The sequence below is a fragment of the Odontesthes bonariensis genome, chromosome 19 (assembly GCF_027942865.1).
Source record: "Odontesthes bonariensis isolate fOdoBon6 chromosome 19, fOdoBon6.hap1, whole genome shotgun sequence".
In the NCBI taxonomy this organism is placed as follows: domain Eukaryota; kingdom Metazoa; phylum Chordata; class Actinopteri; order Atheriniformes; family Atherinopsidae; genus Odontesthes; species Odontesthes bonariensis.
This window is the reverse complement of record NC_134524.1, coordinates 6,687,314-6,709,179: the sequence shown is the minus strand read 5'-3', so window position 1 is coordinate 6,709,179 and position 21,866 is coordinate 6,687,314. Positions and strand designations below refer to the sequence as shown.

The following is a 21,866-nucleotide window of genomic DNA, read 5'->3' as shown; positions in this document are numbered from 1 at the left end:
AGGCAGCAGCGAGCGCACATATTGAATTACCCGTAGATGTTAAACTGCTCAAATGTGCACAGAAAGCAAGAGGCCGGTGCTGGTCGCAAAACCGTCGAAAACCCTCAAATTACTGAGAAATTATGCTTTGATTGTCAAATAAAAACAGCATCTGTGGGTATTTTTCAGCTGAGGATTTTCACCAGAAAGCAGACCATCAAGAAGGAGGAATTTGCAAATGACAGAGTGCGCGCAGAGTTGGTGGCGAACGCGGCGGATAAACGGGACACTCGTGTGAGTCTTTTTTCCGCGCCACAGGAAGCTGTTGTGGGATCAAAAAAGCCCGGCTGATTAGAAGATGTAGTCGGAAACTAAATTACATCGGGGGGGGAGATTTTATGGAAAAGTACAAGTTTGCTCGGGCACCACAACGGCTGTGAAACTGGAAATAGAGACGCACCGCTGACAGAATGATTGTTCTGTGCGTGCGTTTGATGGAGGGTCGTCTTTTCCGTGCCCCACGTGGAACACACGGAGGGTGCTTATTATGCTCACACGGACAAATATTAGCCTTAGAGTCTGAGCGGCGCGTCCGTCCTTCGCTGATCCTGTGCGTCCGTCCACGTTTGGGTGGTAAATGACTGACATCAACGGGCTGGAATCCTGCAGTCTCACCACATCCGCGTAATTTATGATGAGAGAAAGCGCGGCAGTGTGCCAGTCGGCCTCGTTACCCTGTGATTTCCCCCGTCTGAGACTTTCTGCTCACGTCTCAGCTCGATCCCCTCAGGTCGGAGTCGCTCAATAACATTAAATAAGCATTTAGAACTCACTTGCTGGTTGAGAGATTCTTCGCCTGGTGCTTCGTATTGTCTGGCTCTCTTTCTTTTTCTTTTTTTCAATAATAACCTTCAAGTAAAATTGGCTGAACTGGCCGGGAGCCCAGATGGAGGCGCCTGCCGGAGAGGCTGGTGGCCTGTGGTCAGAGCTGACAGGCCCCGGGGAGCTCTGGGAGTGATGGCTGGATTAGAAAAATACAGTTTCTACAGTTTTTGACCAGGTAATAGGACCTTTCCTTCGTTTTTGGTTGGTTCCAGATGGTGAAAAATACAGATCTCTGGAAGGTAATGTCCGCAGCAGCCCCTGTGTTTTAAACCCATTTCTGCATTTATTTCACTCAGACTCCTCATATTAGTTTGGCAGGAAAGCTGCGGTGGTGAAAACTTATAGCTGGATCTGCGAGGACCTCTGTGGTCTGAGGTCGAGCAGAACCTCCGCAGTTGTGTTGATGCTTTTTTTTTTGTTATAGGATGTTAAACACCAGGAGAGTAAAACCTGAACCCGTTGTGCTGTGAATCAGAGCAGCTTTATGATCCCGAATGAGGACAGGCTTTCATATCTCTGTGTTCACGGCTCCTGGAGGTGACTGGGAAAAGGCCCCCATGGTGCATCACAAGCTTAGAAGAAGCTCTTTGCCTCTGGGCTCAGATATACGAGCGGTTTCCCTTCAGCACCTGAACGCGGGGACAGGTTGATCTCTCTGCCTGGCCCTGTTGCCTGTAGATTTACGGCAGTTTCTCTTTCAGACTGGAAAAGTCTGGAAGGAGAATTATTTAAACGAATCGCACGCAGTGATTTACTAAACTTTCCGCCATCATATTCACAGCCAACTCCAGCTCCGTTATTTACCACCCAAGGAAAACGGCGTGTCAACGACACCTCCGGGAGGAGAGAGCGAGCGGAGAAAGAGGTTCTCCACTTCTTTAAGGATATTAAACCCGACTGCGGCATAAAGAAACTCTGCTTTGCAAACACGTGTCTGTAGAGGACTACAGCCGTGAGCTATCAGTCAAACGAGTCCAAATTTAAAAGCTACAACAGCACTAGAAATTCATATCTTGCACAAGGCGCTCTGTGAAAGCAGCTCCACAGAAATGATGCTTCCTCCACAGACTCTTGAGTCTCCACAACACCTCGAAGTGTCGAGTAAGACGGAAACTTTGGCTGTGTTCGAAACCGCATACTACTTCTACTACTCCTACTACTCCTACTACTCCTACTAACTTTTTGAGTTAGTATGCGAGTTTGAGTACTCGAGAAGTTCCCGGATGCATACTAGATTCTCCAAAATGTTGGGTATGCATCATGAGGTTACTACTCATACTCAAACTACCCAAGATGCAACGTAACGTGACGTCACCGATCGTCATTTCCTGTCAAAACGGCAGTTTCAAGCTAGCTACAACGAGGGTAGGTTCACTTCCTGTTTTCAAAACAAAAGCACCAATTGTATCCTAATGGCTTTCCCTATGATAAAAGGCAACGGGTATTTTATTTTGTGAAAATAACCGGAAGTGCGTTACTCACTGCGGCCAGCTTTAGTAGCGCCGAATTCGTGGGAACAGAATTGTAAATAGCCGGTATTTAGTCAGATTTTCAACACGTTGGGGATCTAAACGACTACTTTCTCGCCTGAAAATGTTTCAAATGTTGCTAAAGTTTACAGAGTTTAGAGCTTAAGAGAAATCAGCTTCAGGCCGGCTGATTTCGGTTCGGGCAGGAGCGAAATGCATTGTGGGTAAACGCTCTGCATACTGTCTGATCGATCAATATGAAGTATCACAGCCTTTCTCTCCAGCAAAGTATTTGGTTGTGGTGTTGATCGTCTTATTAAAGTTACTGCAGCGGCTGCGTTTTTAAACTCCAGGAAATGAACGGTGGTCACCTGACGACGCTGGCTTTTACATGAACGGTGACCTTCAGAATCCAACAGAGCCCGGGCGGACGCACCAAGTTGATAACCTGCAGCGTTGTCCTGCTTACGGACTGGTCGGGTTAGTCGAGTCTGATGCCCTGAAGGCGCTGAACCTGCTTCATGGGACAGGTGCCAAATCAGGGATTTAATCCAGATGTTGTGCTTCCTCTCACATTTGGACTCTTGGTTCTGACTCACTTGAAATAACATCAGCAGAGCTCCAACGTCGGCCTCTCCGGTGCTGACAGGTTTCAACGCAGCTCTTTTCAGTGAATGTTGTGTATTTTCGGTCTCTTTTGGTGCATTTCTTCCAGTGGCGAGGAGCTCCGACCGACTGAAACCGATCGATCAAACCTCCGGTCTGCTCGTTTTTGGCTTCTTCTTCTCCATATAATCTGATTTTCACTGCACAGGTGTGTTCCTCTGCGCATCTGAAACACACGTGCTTCTGTGTGTGTGTGCACGTGTGTGTGCACGTGTGTCTGTAACTTTCTCTGAATGACAGCTGAATGTGAAATGAAGCAGTATTGATGGAAAGTCGAGCTGCAGCATGAATGAGACGACAGGCCAATCTGCTGTCTTATTCCTGGCTTCGCAGTGGTCTGGTTTTGATTTGGTCCAGAAACGTGCGCAGAAACCCGTGCACGCGCACACACACACACACACATGCTCTTTGTTATGCTGCGGTTAACTCTTGATGACGCTGTCACTCGCTCTGACAGTCGCCGTCCTGCTTTTGGCTTCCCGGCACGGCGGACGTGTAATGATTGAAGCTTTTCTCTCCGTCTCGGACCCACGGCACACACGCGCTCGCCGCTCATTTTCCTAAAACGGGCTCATGAGCGCTGTTAAAATCTCCTGCCAAGTGTAATCATGCGGAGCCGTGGAGCCTCGCAGAGGCATTTTGAAATGAATGGAAGCTCTCAGACCCGCTCGCAGGCCGGCTGATGCAATCATTTCGCAACAGAATCGCTTCCTTTTTCTAATTTTCTCCTCTCAGTTAATCCCGTTCCGTCTCACTTTTAGGCTTCTAACCATCTCCTTTTCCTCGTTTTGTTCTCCATATTTCCCCCTCCACCTTCTCCAGGTGAGGCTGACCTTGGAGACGGCGGCCTGGGTGGACAGGGACAGCACGGGGGACCCTCCGCCGGCCCACAGGACGAAGGCCTCTGCGCCCGTCAGCCAGCTGGTGCGCCTGCTGTGGGGCGAGGACACGGCCGAACTCCAGATGTCCATCGGACACATCCCACATGTTGTCATGTACCTGTCACTTAAACTGGACTCGGCATCGCCGCAGGATGAGGTCAGTTTGCATCCTTCTGCTCATGTTACACCCCAGCTCCAACAGAGTATTCCACCGGTCAGATTTTCCCCGGCCGTGGAAAATCCCTGTCACTTCATCAAGAGCGTTTTTTGAAGGACAGGAACTGGGACCTGAGAGCTCCATTTATGCTCCAAAGTTCTCCAGCTGAAGCAGAAGCAAAGCTCCAGAGTTTCTAAAGAGGTGGAGGCAGGCGGGTGTTAAAAAGCTCCGTGCAGGAACAGGGAGAAATAGAAAAATAACCCCTTTAAAGCTCTTTATAAACACCGAACAGGAGCCCCTCGTTGTTCCAATCGTTGGAAGTGTTTCCCGATTTGCAAATATAATTCTGTTTAAAAAAAGGAACAAAAAAATATTTTTAAACAAGTACATGGAAGAGGAAGGATGATGAGGGATAAATATAGAAAAATAGAATAGAAAAGAATAGAAAAATACTTTTCTATTTAATATTTATCCCCAATGGGGGAAATTCACATTCGTCAAGTAGGTCAACATTTTTTTTAAATATTTACAATGATTGTAATAAAAAAAAATATATAATAGAATATTATCAAATATTATTATAAAAAAATATATGAATAGAATAGGGTTAATTGTTATATTGTAATTTAATTAGTATATGGTATATATGGTATATATTTATTTATGGGAATATTTATATATATATATATATATATATATATATATATATATGGGTAGTATATATTTATTTTGTGATTATATATTTATATAGATATTTAGGAAGTGTATATATGGCATATATTTATATAGGTGTATTGTAGTGAGGATATTTACAAACTGAAGAGTAGTTAAAAAGGAGTGGGAAACTAAAAAAGCATTGTACTTCTTCCCATTCCTTTTTCGAACAATGTTTTGTTATGTGTCAGCACTTTATGTGATTGAATTTTTTATTTTTTATTTCTTTTGTATGTACAAATAGTTACATACATTTTCTACATTGAAAATAAAAATCTATCAATCAATCAATAAGTGAGTGCTTAGTAGAGATGGGACCAAGTCACACATGTGCAAGTCTCAAGTAATTTTTTCTTGGTCAAGTCGAGTCAAAGTCCAGTCACCTTATTATTGCAGTTTTACCTGCAGAATCTGATCTTAATAAAGTGAAAACACAAAAATATAAGTAACTATCAGTAAACATCATTGGCCAATGTGTCCAACCTGTCCACCCCGTATCATATCAAGCTAACGTTAGCTAACTACCGACTAGGCTAACAGGATAATATTAGCTAATTTGACGAGCACTTACTGGTCAGAATGGATCTTTAAATGACAAACAAAGTTGGAAGTTGTCGTCTGGCTGTCTGAGATGTTGATGCCGCATGTCTTGCACTGTGCTGTTCGTCTTTTGCCGTCAAAATGGTAATTACGAAAGCCGAAGACAACGACTCTCGGTCCTGCTGACATGTTGATGCATATCTGATATGAGTTTATTCTCTCCAATAAGCACTAAGGTGTGTAGAGAGGGCATGGCTGATTGACAGGGTAACAATCCAATCATGACGCCATTCTCAGCCTGCGCTCCTACCGGGTAATCAATATTATTTTTTAAATTAATTGATTAATTTTATATTCAAACTGAAAACATGAACTGAATAACACTCAAGTCGTTCAAGTCTTTAACTTCCAAGTCCGAGTCGAGTCTCGAGTCTTTTATTTTTTGTCAAGTCAAGTCACAAGTCATCAAAACAGCAACTCGAGTCCAAGTCACAGCGACTCGAGTCCCCATCTCTGGTGCTTAGAGTTACTGAAGTCATGTAGGAAATCCCAGCTCTGGGCCCGGGAAGCCTTGGCCGAGTCGCACGCTTCAGACGGCTTCTGCTCTGGGCGGCTTCCAGCGAGATGAGACGGAAAGAGAGGCGAGGAGTCGCTCCTGTCAGCGAGCGATCCGTCATCTTAAAGCTTCCGTCGCGACGCCCACAGCGCGTCCTTCTCTGCTCTGAGGAGGCGGGGCGCACACCTGCAGGGCGCCGCCATGAACCCGTCAGGTGGGCCACAGCGCTGCTGTGAGAAGCAAACGCCTCTGACTCTGGCTACTTTCAGCTTCACTCTTCTGCAGTTATGTTTCTGCATCTGCTCGCCAGATTTCTTTTATTTATCTTGGCCTAAAATGGCGGTGGAAAAACAGAGCGAACGGGTTTGTCTGGAGCCACATCAGCCGGCGGTTGATTCTCTAAATGACAGTGCCTCTAAACTCTGACTTTGATTTTTTAGTCCTCTGATTGCAGGGTTGTAGAAACGGGAGGCTCAGCTGCGGTATTTTAGTGTTTAGCTTCTGTGACGACCCGTCGGTGCGAGCCGAGGCGTCGCACGGGGGGGCTGGTTGTTCTTCTTCTTCTTCCACAGGCTTCTGTTTGGGTCTTTGTTCTGGTTGCCAGGGTTATAAGGGCTCATTCAAGGTTTGTACCCGCTCTGCATCCCTCAAACTCCCCAGCACGCCGGGTGGAATACTAATATTCTGTATCCGCCCACTGTGGCTTTTGTTCGTCCTGCAACGTTTTCCACTCGCACAAATAAAGACCGCCGTTAAATGGCAGGATGAACGGCGATGACAGGAGTTTAGTCGGGAGTCTGGGAGTTTTTAAAGCTTCAGTTTGAATTCCTGCGTTTCCTGAATCTGCCTTTTTACCAACTCGGGAAGCTCAAACACTTCGAAAATAATCGCATCGCTCAGCCTGAAAGTGACATTTTTTGGTTCCCTCCAAAGGGAAGCGTGGGTTGGACGGAGAAAGTCAAACCAAAATGACATTGTTGAGGTGGCAGAATGTGCTTTCATTCTCCTCCTCTGTCCATAATTTAGAGGAGGCATACATTTTGGTAAAAGCAGCGTCCAAGAGCAGATATTTCACATTGTTAGGCTAACCAGAGATGTTTCCTCACACCACAAATGTAGTTTTCATGACACAGAGCAACAATTCAACCAGAAATGTTCCACTCTGCGTCTCCAGGAGGAAATCTTGTATCAGTACCCAGTGTGTGGGGCTTCCAGCCAGCTGAAAGGGGTGCGGGGCATCTTCCTCACGCTGTCCGACATGCTGGAGAATGTCACGGGAGGGCGGATCATCAGGTAGGGCTCAGCTTTACTCTGCACATCCCCTCTCATTCGTCCCACCTCCCTTTGACCCCCCTCCGCTGTCGCCCCTCAGCTCGTCTCTGCTGCTCGGGAAACATCTGGTCCATGTGGGCTACTGGAAGGAGAGCAACAGCCTGCTGGTCATCGGTCTTCCCGCTGAGAGGTGGACGGCCGCGGCACCCGAAACACACTCAGAGTCGGAGCGTAGTCTGTAAAAGCAATCTGAAAGCAGCTCAAACACGGGCCTCTCTTTGTCCGTTTGTTGGCAACGAGCCGCTCTTTAAAGAGCACGCTGTAAAATGCTTTTTGAGATGAGTCAGTCCCGGGAAATCTCTCTCCTGCCCGAGCGTTAAACGTAAATGTACTTTATTTATACAGCCCTTTACAGACAATCCTTACGGTGTACCAAAGTGCTGTACAGCAGGTAATAAATAAAGAGAAGAATAAGTAAAAACAAATAAAAACAATAAAAGAAACAGTGAAAGCAATAAAATACAACAAAATCAAATAAGATAAAAGTGTCATCATACTACTGGGTATCAAAAGCAATCCTAAATAAGTAGGTTTTTAGCCTAGATTTCAAGAGGATTAAGAGAGTTAAGAGAGTAAATAATTATTAATGATTATAAATGATGAGCTGTGATTCTGAAGAGGCTGAATGTTTGCTTCTCCCTGCAGGGTTCCTCTGCTGTCTCTGCAGGCCGTGGTGGGAGACGTGGTGCGGACCTTAAAAGTGATGTACGGCTCCCTGGACAGGTCGGTTCCTCTTTTCCAGCCGATAGAAGAGAAGAAGGGCTGCAGAAACCGATTATTATTCCATCATTTACCTAAGTAACCGGACAACAAGGTTTCCATTGAACAGCCAACAGCTTTGTGCTAATTCGGTTTAACAGCCCACACACCGAACAGTTTGTTTTCGCTTTTCTTCGGTTTGAAATGGTTCCAAGCTTTAGATATTCACCGTTTACACCAACTCAAGTCAGAGACCAAAGGAGCTGCAGCCTGGCGTCTCGTTCACAGCGCGCTTTCAGAGCTTTCAGAGCTTTCAGAGCTTTCAGAGCTTTCGGTTACTGATTTCTGAACTTCCATCGTCTTCCTGCACGTTGTGACGGTCGGTCCTCTGAAACGTCTGTGAGGTTAGGTTGTATCAGACTCATACGTCCATAATATGAAGTCAAAAACTGGTAAAGTAGTTGTTTAGATATAAATAATAAATAATATCATTTAAATAAATTAAAATATAAATAATAAAATAAATAAATAATATAATATAAAATAGAATAATAATATAAATAATATAAAATAAAATAATAATAAAAATAATGTAAAATTAAAATAATAAATAATATAAATAATATTTAGATATAAATAAAGGACACAAAGCAAAGGGGAGTCAGTCGTATTCCTCACAGATCAGCAGCTGTTATAGTCACAGAAATACAAAGCGCCGCTGCATCGAGCACCTTTGGTAACGGACACAGTTCCCACCCAGCAGAACTGAAGCAAATCATTTGCATCAAGGGTTTGTTCTGTAATGGAGTCACTCGAGGAGTCATTTAACATGTATAACGTGTGGTTCTGTGGCTAAATTAAAGCAGCGGCCGTGTTCTCCGCAGGGCGTTCTGCGGGCCGGATCACGCCCCCAGGCTGGATCACTTCTTCTGCCTCTTCTTCCAGCAGCTCATCCAGCCGTCCCGTCTGAGGGAGGGCGCCTCTGCGCCGCCGCCAGACGTGTCGGGGACGCTTTTCCTCGACGGCCTGCCGGCGGTACGGTGGCTCACTCTGCCTCCAGAAATCAAGGTGCGTGTCTCTGTCAGCTTCGACGCCCCCTTGTGGTCATTTTTAAACACGACAGCGTATCGGACACCTTTTTAAATCAATAAAGAACATTAAAACACAAGAAAAGGGACAGACAAAACTCAACAAAAGCGTTTTTCTCTCCGCAGGTGGAGGTGGATACCGTTCTCTCTGATTTTGAGTCCTCTGACTTTGGAGAAATGGTGAGAAATTAGTTTTTTTTCTTTCCTAAATGTTCATTCTCTCAGAGCTCCGAGCACACGTCTGTAAAACAAAGAGCACTTCACTGATTTGGTCCTTCATTCTCAGTCCGAGGACTTTTTCGGCCTGAGGCGTCTCTACGTGGTTCTTGGCTCCTGTTTGTTCTACAAGGTAGAAGAAGCTCTGAAGCATCAGTGCATTTAGAAACGAGTCTGATTCAAAGCTCATATCTCCGAATCTTCCCCTCCACCCTCAGTCCTACCTGATCGCCAACCACCTGCCGAAGGAGGACCTGCTGGACGTGTGTCTGTACTGCCAGCACTACTGCCTGCTGCCGCTGGCGTCCGAGCAGCGCGTGGGTCAGCTGGTCATCTGGAGGGAGGTGTTTCCCCAGCAGCGGTCTAACGGAGACATCGGCCCAGCTCCAGGTTACAGCCAGCCGCAGGGACGACACTTCCTGCTCATAGTGGGGCTGGTAAGCAGGAAAATGGCCGACAAGTGGTCGTTTTCTCATTTTTTGTTGGTAGAGAAACGCCTGAAAACAGCTTAAAAAACCAGGCAGGAAGCTGGGATTTAACCTGAGATCATCTCAGTATTTATTCGGTTAGGTCTCTGTGATGTCGTATGGCTGAAAACGGGTTAAAAACGCAAAACCTTTTTGCGGATGCACTATATCGTTTAGATGGTAACGGCGTTTTGGGGGCATGAAAACGCAAAAAAGTGAAACCGCCCTCCAGAGTGGAATTCTTGAAAACGCTCCACTGTCGCGCCACCGTGTAAAGGATGAAAAACGCAAAACTGCGTTTCTCGTCACATAGAAATGACGTGACAAGCATAATAAAGAGCCAGAAAACCGTGGGAAACACATCAGTAGGCTATCAACATGTCCGTCCCTGCGGACTTTCAACTCGCCTTAGGCGTGGTAATTGACGTTCAAGAGTCCTTTCATCAGATAACAGCAATGATGAGCGAGAGCAGTAAAGAACAGACCAAAAATATGAACTTGGTAGTGTTGCCACCTAGCCATCTGGCGCGTTTACTGCATCGATAAATATGAAACGTCACACACTTTTTGCGTTTCCGTATGCACGCAGATTTTCACCCTAAAACGCTCGTCTAAATGCAGATTTAAAAGTGAAAACGAAACGCCGCTTTTGCGTTTTGGTTTCAGATCGTTTCCGTGTAAACGTAGCCTTAGTTATGAGGCCTCCAAAAAAGGGCAGTTTTTGGCATTTTTGGCTCGTTAAGTGCTTTTCAATCGATTTTCCCACTGAACTTTGGGCCTCTGCGAGTCCCAAAATTCCTAAGACAGGTCTGCTGTAGCCAGCCATGTCACTTTTATCAAGGTCCTGTTTAAAATACAGCTTTTATGGCATTTTCAAAATGCATTCTGGGGCTCGTTAAGTGCTTTTCAATCGATTTTCCCATTGAATTTTGAAATATCAGATGTCTTGTCCCGTCTTCACTGTGGGATAGTTAGGAAGGCAATTTCAATCTCTCTGTATGTCTTGTATATATGAAGAAATTGACAATAAACCTGACTTTGACTGTGTTATCCCCCCCCACCTCCTGTCTCCACCTCAGAGGCACTTCATGCAGTGCGTCCTGTTGGAAGCGGGTGGATGTGCTTCTCCAGCGTTTGGCTCCCCGGGACCTGATTGTGTTTACGTGGATCAGGTGGGCCGCGTTGAACTTCAGTTTAAACTGATGTGAGTTTGCAGACGAAGTGACGCTCTTGTGGTGTTGTGGGCTCAGGTGAAGGCCACCCTGCTGCAGCTGGAGGTGCTGGAGGCGGGGATTGAGGAGCGTCTGAACGCTCCACCCGCTCCCTGCCTGTCGTGCGCGGACTGGTTCCTCCCCGCCGCCGCAGCCCGCGACCGGCTCGATAGCCACGCCTCCTCCTCCTCCTCCCCCATCCTCAGCAAACTGGCCGGGGTCATCAAAGGCTCCTCCGGGTCCAGAGGCCGAAGCCTTTTCGGGGAGAAGTCGCGGCGGTCCAGCCCCCAGCGGAGCCTGTCGGACAGCGGCAGCGAGGGCCAGATGGACGCTGCGTCGGGCTCCGGCTCGTCCACGGCTCCCGGCCTCAGCCCACATTCCACCCCAGACTCGGCGAGGAAGCTGGGGGGGCGACGGGACTCGCTGGGGTCCGGAGGGTCCGACGGCAGCGGGGGCAGCGGAGGCCTCTTCAGGGTACAGCCGCAGCCTTTTTAAGGAGCTCTAAGCTCGATCCTGATTGGTTACATTAAGGTCCAAGTCTCCGATAATAATTTAACTATAAAAGAGCTAAAATATATTCAGGTAACTGAAGATCCCATAAGCCTGTTTCTGTGTGTTTTTAGGGCCTGAAGGTCCTTTAAAACTACTTATGGCTCCACTGAAACCATTTAAAGAATCCTCAGAGTCCTAAAAAACTTTTTAACTTTTAATCATCAAAACAAAGATGGCAGCTCTGCTCCTACATATAAAACTGATGCAGGGAAGGGACCAAAAGCACAACAAGACAGGGGCTGTGTTCGAAACCGCATACTACATACTTACAAACTGCATACTTCCATTCTTTACCCACAATGCATTTCGCTCCTGCCCGGAGCCGAAATCAGCCGGCCTGAAGCTGATTTCTCTTAAGCTCTAAACTCTGTAAACTTTAGCAACATTGGAAACATTTTCAGGTGAGAAAGTAGTCGTTTAGATCCCCAACGTGTTGAAAATCTGACAAAATACCGGCTATTTACAATTTTGTTCCCATGAATTCGCCGCTACTAAAGCTAGCCGCAGTGAGCAACGCACTTCCGGTTATTTCCACAAAATAAAACACCCGTTGCCTTTTATCATAGGGAAAACCATCACGATACAATTGGTGCTTTTGTTTTGAAAACAGGAAGTGAATCTACCCTCGTTGTAGCTAGCTTTGACAGGAAGTGACGATCGGCTACGTCACGTTACGTTGCATCTTGGGTAGTTTGAGTATGAGTAGTAACCTCATGATGCATACCCAACATTTCAGAGAATCTAGTATGCATCCGGGAACTTAAAAAAAGTTAAAGTTAGTAGGAGTAGTAGGAGTAGTATGCGGTTTTGAACACAGCCATGGTGTGTAATCTGTTTCAGGCCTCCAGGATGAAGCACCCGAACCCGTTCTACCTGGGCACCCTGAAGAAGACGCTCACTGAAAAGGAGACGGAGGAGATGTACAACACCATAAAGTAAGCAAAAATGTTGGATTTATTCGTCTTTATGAGGCAATGAGTTTAGTTACAAACTTATTTATGTTGTCTGAAACGTGTTTTCCCTGTAAAAGGCTGACGTCGGGCGCAGAGAACACCCTGTTCCACTACGTTCTGATGGAGGCCGTGCAGGGGATCTTCATCGCTCCCACCCACAGAGAGGTGGCCCAGCTCAGCGGCTCCATTCACCCTCAGCTCATACGCAACTTCCACCACTGCTGCCTCTCCATTCGGGCCGCCTTCCAGCAGAGTCTGCCGGCCAGGGTGAGACGGGTTGGACGCAGCTCTGCCTCACAATCCACATTATTCAACACTTAGATTCGCTCCATCACAAAGCAGATCTTTGTCCACTTTAACTTCTCTTTTCCACTGTAGATAAAAGCTTAAAGGATCAAAACTAAGAGCAGCGAAGAGCTCAGACTGTCACGTATTTGTGAGACTGCCCCCAAGTGGCAGGAAAACGCTATGACATATTTTAAGAGGCAGCGACTGATGATCGGCCCCTTAAAGCTCGTTTGTTTGTTGGTCTTTGGGGGGTCTTACGCCTCAGCTTTAACATAATGCTCAGAAGGATGTTTGGGAAGTCTGTGCCTCCTGAAAGCAACATCCAGGCAGCTACCAGAGCACGTGCACGCTCACAGGAAAGACTGGCTGCTACGTGCACACGCTGTTGGACTTAAATAGCCCAAAGCGAACGTTTCGCCTCATCAGAAACAATTCGGGGAGAGCAGGGCTCCGTCTGTTCATCTTAAAGGGATAGTTCGCCTCTTTTGACATGAAGCTGTATGACATCCCATATCAGCAACATCATTTATGAACATCTTCTTACCCCCTGCTGCGTCCTGTGAGCCGAGTTCCAGCCTCGTTTTGGTGTTGACGAAGGTAGTCCGGCTAGTTGGCTGGGGTTTAAAAAATAAAGCTTTTTGCTTCTCAAAACAATATGCGTTCAAAAGAGTAATACATTTGCATCACAAAATCGTTCTCCAGGAAAAAGTCAGACCTCACAATCGCTTGGCACTCGTCGTCCGGCTCACAGGACGCAGCAGGGGCAGGGCTTAATTTGAGGGGGAGCAAGCCGGAGCGCGCTGCGGAACCTCGGACGTTGGCTCCGCCAGCTATTTATAGCCGTCATCCGCGATCCGCCACCTCTCTTGACAAATATTTATTTTTAAAAAAATAATCAAATAATTAAACAAATAAATAAAAGTTTGTTTAGTGTCAATGTCTGGTTTTGATATCCGTCTTGTTGGTGATTTCTGTCATGAAACGAGATACTGAAAATATCTAAATTACGGAAAAGGAGGGTGCACACTTCCGTTCTATTGGACAGTTAGCCAGAGAGCTTGTAAAGCGGCGCCGGATTTGATGTGACTATCGTTATTAGGCCTACAATACATGCCCAGATTATTTTCGGTGTGGCGGACAGGGTTGCTCGAAAGCGCCCCCCGCACGCTTTTTTTTTCGCACCGGAGCCACTCATCCTCTGCGCTCCGGGACCTCCCACTTTACAAATTAAGCACTGAGCAGGGGGTAAGAAGATGTTCATAAATGATGTTGCTAATATGGGATGTCATACAGCTTCATGTCAAAAGAGGTGAACTATCCCTTTAATAATACATACACGATGAGCATTTTCTCCAAAGTGAAAAACAGGATGACCAGTTTGGACGCTGCTGGGACTCTTTCTGCCTCATTTAACAGCCGTCGTTGTTCGAGGTCAGGCTGAGACGGATGCTAACCTGACAGCATGCCCGATACCTCAGAAACACGCCTTTATCTTACAGGAGCCGTTAGCTTTCTCCCCGCCTCCCTGTAACGCCCGTCTCTACGTTTCTGTGCCGTTCTGCAGGGCCGGCGTGCAGCCGACAGGCCTCAGAGCACCGGCTGGGGTCTGGGTCCGGTCAAGGAGCACGGGGTCCTGTTCCAGTGCAAGCCTGAGAACTGGACCGACCAGAAGAAACCCGCCCCCACCATGACTTACTGGGTCATAGGGTACGTCTGCTTCCACTCTGGTGATAAAGGCCCTTTAAATGCTTCAGATTGTTCCGCCGGCTGCTGATAAAACGTAAAAAAAAAAAAAAGCTCTTCGGTTCAGTTCTGCCTCACATGTGGCTCCAAAAACCCAGACATTACTGCTGTTTTATCCGTTTCCCTTTAAAGGAGAAGACCAGCAGCTCTGTTTTCCTTCAGTCGGCTGTTTTATGACCCAGATGAACAGGAAGCGCAGGGAGGGAATCAGTGTTCAGCTGTATTTGGGTCAAAGAAGGATTTTAGAAGTAGAAAAGGTTGATGTTCACCTCCTGGTCAGGTTCACTGTGTTCAAAAATGTACTTTTGTGGGAATTTTTGTGGGATTTGTTGACCTTGGGGATTCCAAAAACCAATGTTGCCACTTGAACAGACACCTGTATGGCGGCCATTTTGGAATTTCAAAACGGGCGCCATAAAATACAGAATTTCAGCTACTTTGGCCTCTAAACAACCTAAAAACTCAATTTAACATGCCAATCCAATAGCTAGCTGTCTTAATAATCTGAATAAAATACTATAATTAAATCCACTATTGTATTTTATATCAAAATATCAAAAAATGGTTAACTTACAAGAGCGTATTCTTGCATTCACCACAGGCAGAGGAATGGAAAGAGGTCCTCAGGGATATCGCAGACCATGTTTTTTCCTGGTTTAACGGGGTTCATGAATTGCTTGAATTTTTATATAAATTTCACTTTTCTATGTGGGACATGCTTTGTCCCAACTCTCAAGAATCAGTGATGTATATTACTTGAGGGGGCAGTAAGAAGGGTAGTGATTTTCTTTCCCACCCCTTGGGGGCGCCACAGCACGATTCTGACCATAATTTTGAAGTCACCATCGGATTCCTTGACCAAGAAAACATAGGATTGGCATGTTAAATTGAGTTTTTAGGTTGTTTAGAGGCCAAAGTAGCTGAAATTCTGTATTTTATGGCGCCCGTTTTGAAATTCCAAAATGGCCGCCATACAGGTGTCTGTTCCAGTGGCAACATTGGTTTTTGGAATCCCCCAAGGTCAACAAATCCCCAAAAAATCCCCACAAAAGTACACAGTGAACCTGACTATCCGTTCTCGTCTCGTTTTTCAGCCGGATGCTGCTGGAGCCCGTCCCTCAGGAGTTCTACGTGTGCTTCCACGACTCGGTGGCTGAGGTTCCCGTTGAGATGGCCTTCAGACTCTCCTTCGGTCTGGCTTTGTGACGCATCGCAAACTCTCAGGAACACAAAACTATGGATTCAAAGCTTTCTGTGGGGTGGAACGGGACACTCGGGCCTCAGTTTTCCAGATGACTGTCAGCGGATCCCGGCCGAGCGCGACCGAGGCGTTCAGCGGCGATAAGAAGACGTCAGACTGACCCCGGCTGCAAAGCGGCTCGTTTTTGTGCCTCATTTCTCAGCAGAAGTGTTTTGTTTTTTTTTTACTGCACGTGTACGTGAAAAGTAAATACCTCCTCTGCGTTACGACCGGCTGCCGTGAAGTTTACAGAAGCTGCGTCGACACACATGATGCTGCTGTTTAAACCTCTGCTGACGCAGCAAAAAGATGCTGTCACGAACGAGAGCAAAAAGCATTCAACTGTTAATTTAAATTCTGTACAGTTTTTGTTACATAAATGAACATTATTTGACATTAAAAAGCAACAGTTTCTTATTGTTTTCATATGAATTTACTCGATCTCTGTGACATTTTCTTCTTTCTTTCTTTCACACATTATTCAGAAGATTTTAAACTTGGGAGACTTGCGCTCCAGCTGCTCAAAACTAAAAACTTTGTGTCGCTGCCTCAGAAAAATCATAAATAACGAGCAGAATTTGATCCAAACTGTACATAATTGCGTTGTTTGACTGCACAGGAGTTCCTCTGAGGCTCAGGATGTGGCCGCGGCGCCGGCTGGCCTCACGCTGACACCAGCAGCAGGTTCCTCCTGTAACACTCCAGGCTGCAGAGAGGAACCCCCGTCTTGGAGCAGGAGTACTTCTTGAAGTTGGCGCAGCCGCTCACGCCGCAGTTCTCCGGCGCCGCGGGCGGAGGAAGGGGAGGAGCCGGGGCCGGGGCGGAGACCCCCGTGGGGAAGGAGATGTTGATCCCCCGCGCCGAGTCGCTGTACCGCACCATGGGGCTCTGGTTCTGCCTGGACCTCCGGTCTTTCAGGCTCTTGATCTTGGCCTTGCTGGTTTTGGTCAGTCTCTCTATCGTCTGGTTCTTGCTGTCCTCGGCCTTCTTGGCGGCCTGCAGGCGTCTCTTGCGGGCTCGCTCCTCCCGCTTCTGCATCATCTCCGCGGTCATCTCCTTCTCCTTGTAGCCCATGGGCAGCTCCAGCAGAGGCTGGCTCTGCTGCTTGTGCAGCAGGGCTTTCTGGGGAGGAAGGGGAACAACCGGAGCTTCAGGAGGCAGCACAAGCCTGAGGTCACGCCTCAAAATCTCACTTAAAGGGATAGTTCGCCTCTTTTGACATGAAGCTGTATGACATCCCATATCAGCAACATCATTTATGAACATCTTCTTACCCCCTGCTGCGTCCTGTGAGCCGAGTTCCAGCCTCGTTTTGGAGTTGATGAAGGTCTATTTTTGCATCACAAAATCGTTCTCCAGGAAAAAGTCAGACCTCACAATCGCTTGGCGCTATTTTCTCTCCCTTCGCATCACTGCCTGCTGCCGCCTGCCGACAGCCGCGCCTGTTACGGTGTTTGCTGTTCGGTCTGCACAGCACAATCCTACTATTAGCTAAATTTACTTTTGCTCTGTTATAGTTACACCAATCTTACTGCTAGCTAAAATGACCTGATTGATGTTCTGTATCTGTATTTCTGTGTTTGATTTTTTGATGTTTTTATTTCTGTACTTCTGTTTCTGTGTTGTAAAGCACTTTGGATCGCCTTGTTGCTGAAAAGTGCTATATAAATAAATTTCACTTCACTTCACACAGTCATATGAAGGGAGATAAAATAGCACCAAGCGATTCTGAGGTCTGACTTTTTCCTGGAGAACGATTTTGTGATGCAAATGTATTACTATTTTGAACGCATATTGTTTTGAGAAGCAAAACGCTTTATTTTTTAAGCCGGACTACCTTCATCAACACCAAAACTCAGCTGGAACTCTGCTCACAGGACGCAGCAGGGGGTAAGAAGATGTTCATAAATGATGTTGCTGATATGGGATGTCATACAGCTTCATGTCAAAAGAGGCGAACTATCCCTTTAAGAGGTTCGGACACGATGATTTATCTGTTCCTCCAAAGCATTTTAAGCCGTCCTCACCTGTCTGGCGGTCAGTAGGGATTCGTCGACTTCTTTCTTCAGCTCTCCGTTGTCGTCCAGCTCGCCCTTCTCCAGAGCATCCAGCCACCTCTCCTCCTCGTCCACAGGGCCGCACAGCATGGAGTCAGAGTCCATGTCCGGCATCGGGGACGTGGCCAGGTTGCTGTCTTCATCTAACACAGACGCAGACAAAATGTTTGGCTTTATTCACTTTTATTACAACTTCAAACCCTCCTAATGGTCAGTTTAATTTAGAAAAACACAAGTATCTAAAGCACGTTTGTAGTTTCGGAGCTGCAGACACGTCACAGCTTAGTTTAAACTATGGGGTCACGTAGAAGAGCCTAGAGAAAGATGGCCGCCAGTCTTTAAGCCCCTGAAACGAGCATCAAACTCACCCGTGTTGCCATGTTTGGGCTCAACAACGCAAAGACATAATCGGATTGTCATAAGTGCTGATTAATGTACGAATTATTTCCCAGGTACAACCATTAAATCTAAACAAATAAATCAGCTCGAACACACAACTGAAATGACTGAAAACAAGAATATTTGGCTGTTTACAGTCAATAGTTTAGATTTTTAACCTCATTATTACTTTAACCCATTAATTTATTGATCTATTTTTACAAGAAAAAGCAAATCCATTCAGTATTTCTCTGTTTTCAAGTCTGATGCATCAAAGGTGGATTTTTTTGGTTGATGAAAGAGTAAAAGTATCATTCAAAAGGTTTTAGCTTTTTGATTTAATGTTTTTGATCCGTTTAGAAGATTGAGAATAAAGGTTTTAGAATAGAAATAGAATAGAAAAATACTTTATTCATCCCCCAATGGGGGAAATTCAAATTAGTCAAGTAGCTAAAAAAATTATTAATGTTTACAATGATTGTATATTAACAAAAACAATAATAATACCAATTCTAATAAAAATACTACTACTAACTAATAATAATAAATGACTAAATAAAAATTTTTTAAAAGGGAGAAATGGCTCAGATTTTAGGCGTATTTTCTTTTCAAACCCTTATTTTTAATCATTCTGTGACCCCTTTTAATTATTCTCTTTTATCACCAGTTTGGGAACAAATGCTAAAACAAACATTGTGTTGTATTTAGTTGTGAACCGCACGTTAAAAACACGCATTTCACTCAGTTTTACGAACTCTAAGCGTCTTCATTTCTACGTTGTTTGATCCTCAATAAGTGTTTAAAGCCTAAAACAAACTGACTGTGACGTACCCAGCCAGGCTCGATACTGCTCCAGAGGCACAGAGGGCTCCTCGTCATCCTCGTCCTCGTCCTCGTCGTCTTCATCGTCGTCATCCACGTTGTTGTCGATGATCATCAGCGGAGTCGGAGGACACGCCACGCCGGGGTGGACGGTGAAGGTGGGAACACTGGAACAAACGGCGGCCCATTAAGCTGGTGTTTTCTGGCCAGTGCAGACTGGGCGGCACTGAAACCCGCCCACAGCTCACCTCTTGGTGCCCAGCGTCTGTCCGCCCAGCTTGATCTTGAGTCGGAGCTGCGGTGGGGGCCGGGGGACCGGCAGCGGCTCGGGCTCCGGGGCCTCGGCGAAGCTGTGGTGCTTCTTCTTGTGCTTCTTGTGTTTTTTGTGTTTCCGCTTGTGAACGTTGTGCAGGCTGGAGCCGCCTTCACCTGCAGAAGATCGCACACAATTCAAGGAGAACATAATAATCACAGAGTTGGGATTGATTTGAACACTAAAGGCTAACTTTTATCATCCTTTGCCACCAACTGAAGTCTTTCTGCTGACATTCGTATGTAAATGTATTTTATTTATACAGCCCTTTATAGACAATCCTTACGGTGTACCAAAGTGCGTTACAGCAGGTAATAAATAAAGAGAATAATAAGTGAAAACAATAAAATACAACAAAATCGATTAAGATAAAATAAGATAAAAGTGCCATCATGCTACTGGGTATTAAAGCAATCCTAAATAAGTAGGTTTTTAGCCCAGATTTGAAGAGGCCCAGGTCAGAAATAAGACGCAGCTGGACGGGGGGCTTATTCCAGAGCCTGGGGGCAGCTTTGGGAAAAGGCTCGCTCACCCCAGGGTTTGTATTCTGACCTGGGCACTTCCAGCAGAAACTGATCTGTTGACCTCAGAGCTCTACCAGGACTGTTAAAAGCTCAGATAAATACGATGGGGCGAGGCCGTTAAGAGCTTTAAAAACAAACATTAAAAGTTTAAAATCAATTCTATAAAGGACAGGAAGCCGATGGAGGGAGTTAAGAACAGGAGTGATGTGCACACGTCTGTTGGTGTTGGTTAAAGACGGGCAGCAGCGTTCTGCACCAGCTGAAGGCGACTGAGAGAAGACTGGGAGACGCCCACATAAAGCGCTTTGCAATAGTCTGACCTTGAACTTATTAGGGCATGGATGGCTTTCTCAAGGTCATGACGAATTAAAAACTTGTTAAATGTATGTGCTGGAAAGTGTAGAGTTTACTGTAAAAATTGTGATAATACTATAAATCTTTAAACAATTCCAATAATAAGTATTTATTTAAACAGGAAAAGAACGCGTTACATAAGCGCTGCACGTTTGTCACAACTGATTATTCAGCAAAATGAAAAGCTTCACACGTCTGGGTTTTGACACGTTTGATGTAGAAAAGAGTCAGGGGTTAAACATCTGGATCTGAGGTGGGCCAATTTAGTTTTTTTTTACTTTTAGAGCCCCCCGGGTTCATATGTGCAGAATGTGGTTTGACAATGTACTGCTGAAATAAGCAAGGCCTGGTTTCAGATGCTGCGCTGCTGGAAGAGTTCTCTTCTTTACATCTGTTATGATGCATAACCATGGTAACGGGAAGGACTTTTTTTATTCTTTTATTTATTTTTAAATATGGGAGCAGCTGATTAGGATCTCCAAAGCCCAGGTGATGTCTGGAATAAGAGCCATAATGCACAATGAGTTGAAGAGGAGACGTCCGGGATGCAGAGCAAGGAGAACAGAATGGAGAAAAAGGAGGAGGAAGTTTAAATCATTTCTTTCCTCGACCAAACGCGAGACCACCGGTGGATGAAATGGACGAGCTTGGGATATCAGGATTACAGGGTTTGTTAACAACAGACGGTGTAAATCCTGGACAAGTCACTGAGAAGGAGCGTCTCTGCATCCCAGATGTTGAACAGCTGGCTTTAAGTTTCTGTCCACGATTGCTTTTAATACCCAGTAGTATGATGACACTTTAATCTTATTTAATCTTATTTGATTTTGTTATATTTTATTGCTTTCACTGTTCTTTTATTGTTTTTATTTGTTTTTACTTATTCTTCTCTTTATTTATTACCTGCTGTAAAGCACTTTGGTACACCGTAATGATTGTTTGTAAAGGGCTGTATAAATAAAATACATTTACATGTTGTCTACTGAGACTTTTTCTCTGCTTCACTTTAATACCATCTCTAAGTGTTTACCAGCTGATTTTCATTTTGTCATATGTCTATAACAGTAACACAGTTTTAAACAAAAATTAAGCACATATTTTAAATAATAAAAGGATCATTTCTCCTTAAAGTTATTAGAATATAGTGTTTAAATCACGCCGCATCCTTGAGGATGTGTTCTTTCATAATATTAACCACACCTGCTGAGTCTGTTTCCACTAAAACACACTCAGTCTGTTAATAAAATGGATTCTGCTTTTTAAAACAGCAAAATGGGGCTTTCAACCAACTTTGTGGTCACTTTGGGAGCTGCTACAGAGCCTCTAATAATCACTGTGTACTAAACAAACAGGCGACGGTGCCTCCTGCAGCACACGGTAACAATAACATAATAACTTAATAGTAACAATTTTGGATACTCACCGAGAAACCTGGGGTGAATCATGTCCTTCCTTTTCCCCATTGAACCGCCTCTAACGCTCGCAAAGATACAGACACATTAACATTTGAGTTTATAACGGATGTCGCTGCGGTTTTGTCAGCATCTTAATTGTGATTTTAGGCATTTTTTCCTCAAAGTCTTTGACTTGAACTAAACCTAAACTTATGTGGACAATTGGAAGGGGGAAAAGTTATCTATTTGCGTGAAAAAGCCTCGACACAAACTGTGAAACTTCGCATTTTATAAACGAAAGAACAAGCCCGATAGTTCGGCTTGCTAAGCTGTTGAGCTAAGCTAAGCTAAGCTAACAACACGGAAGTCGTCGTGCTTCGTTGGTTTC

The 21,866-nt window shown here is 45.4% G+C and overlaps 2 protein-coding genes across 3 annotated transcripts in view; one reads left to right on the top strand and one right to left on the bottom strand.

The window, feature by feature from the left end:
- intu (inturned planar cell polarity protein) overlaps positions 1-16,040 on the top strand; it is a 25,080-nt gene extending 9,040 nt beyond the window's left edge. For both annotated transcript variants that reach the window (XM_075451357.1, XM_075451356.1), the window contains exons 4-17: positions 3,822-4,037; positions 7,022-7,140; positions 7,220-7,309; positions 7,825-7,902; positions 8,763-8,946; positions 9,093-9,146; positions 9,253-9,315; positions 9,401-9,619; positions 10,729-10,821; positions 10,900-11,334; positions 12,253-12,347; positions 12,443-12,632; positions 14,218-14,360; positions 15,491-16,040. In XM_075451357.1, coding sequence (XP_075307472.1) covers positions 3,822-4,037; positions 7,022-7,140; positions 7,220-7,309; positions 7,825-7,902; positions 8,763-8,946; positions 9,093-9,146; positions 9,253-9,315; positions 9,401-9,619; positions 10,729-10,821; positions 10,900-11,334; positions 12,253-12,347; positions 12,443-12,632; positions 14,218-14,360; positions 15,491-15,602 — 2,091 coding nt within the window. In that variant the 3' untranslated portion in view covers positions 15,603-16,040. The remainder of the gene's footprint in view (positions 1-3,821; positions 4,038-7,021; positions 7,141-7,219; positions 7,310-7,824; positions 7,903-8,762; positions 8,947-9,092; positions 9,147-9,252; positions 9,316-9,400; positions 9,620-10,728; positions 10,822-10,899; positions 11,335-12,252; positions 12,348-12,442; positions 12,633-14,217; positions 14,361-15,490) is intronic.
- ino80b (INO80 complex subunit B) lies at positions 15,957-21,866 on the bottom strand. Its single transcript, XM_075451360.1, has 5 exons — positions 21,508-21,866; positions 19,142-19,322; positions 18,903-19,060; positions 17,664-17,836; positions 15,957-16,758 (listed from the first exon to the last, which is right to left on the bottom strand). The coding sequence occupies exons 1-5, from the start codon at positions 21,545-21,547 to the stop codon at positions 16,300-16,302; spliced, it is 1,011 nt and encodes a 336-aa protein (XP_075307475.1). The 5' UTR covers positions 21,548-21,866; the 3' UTR covers positions 15,957-16,299.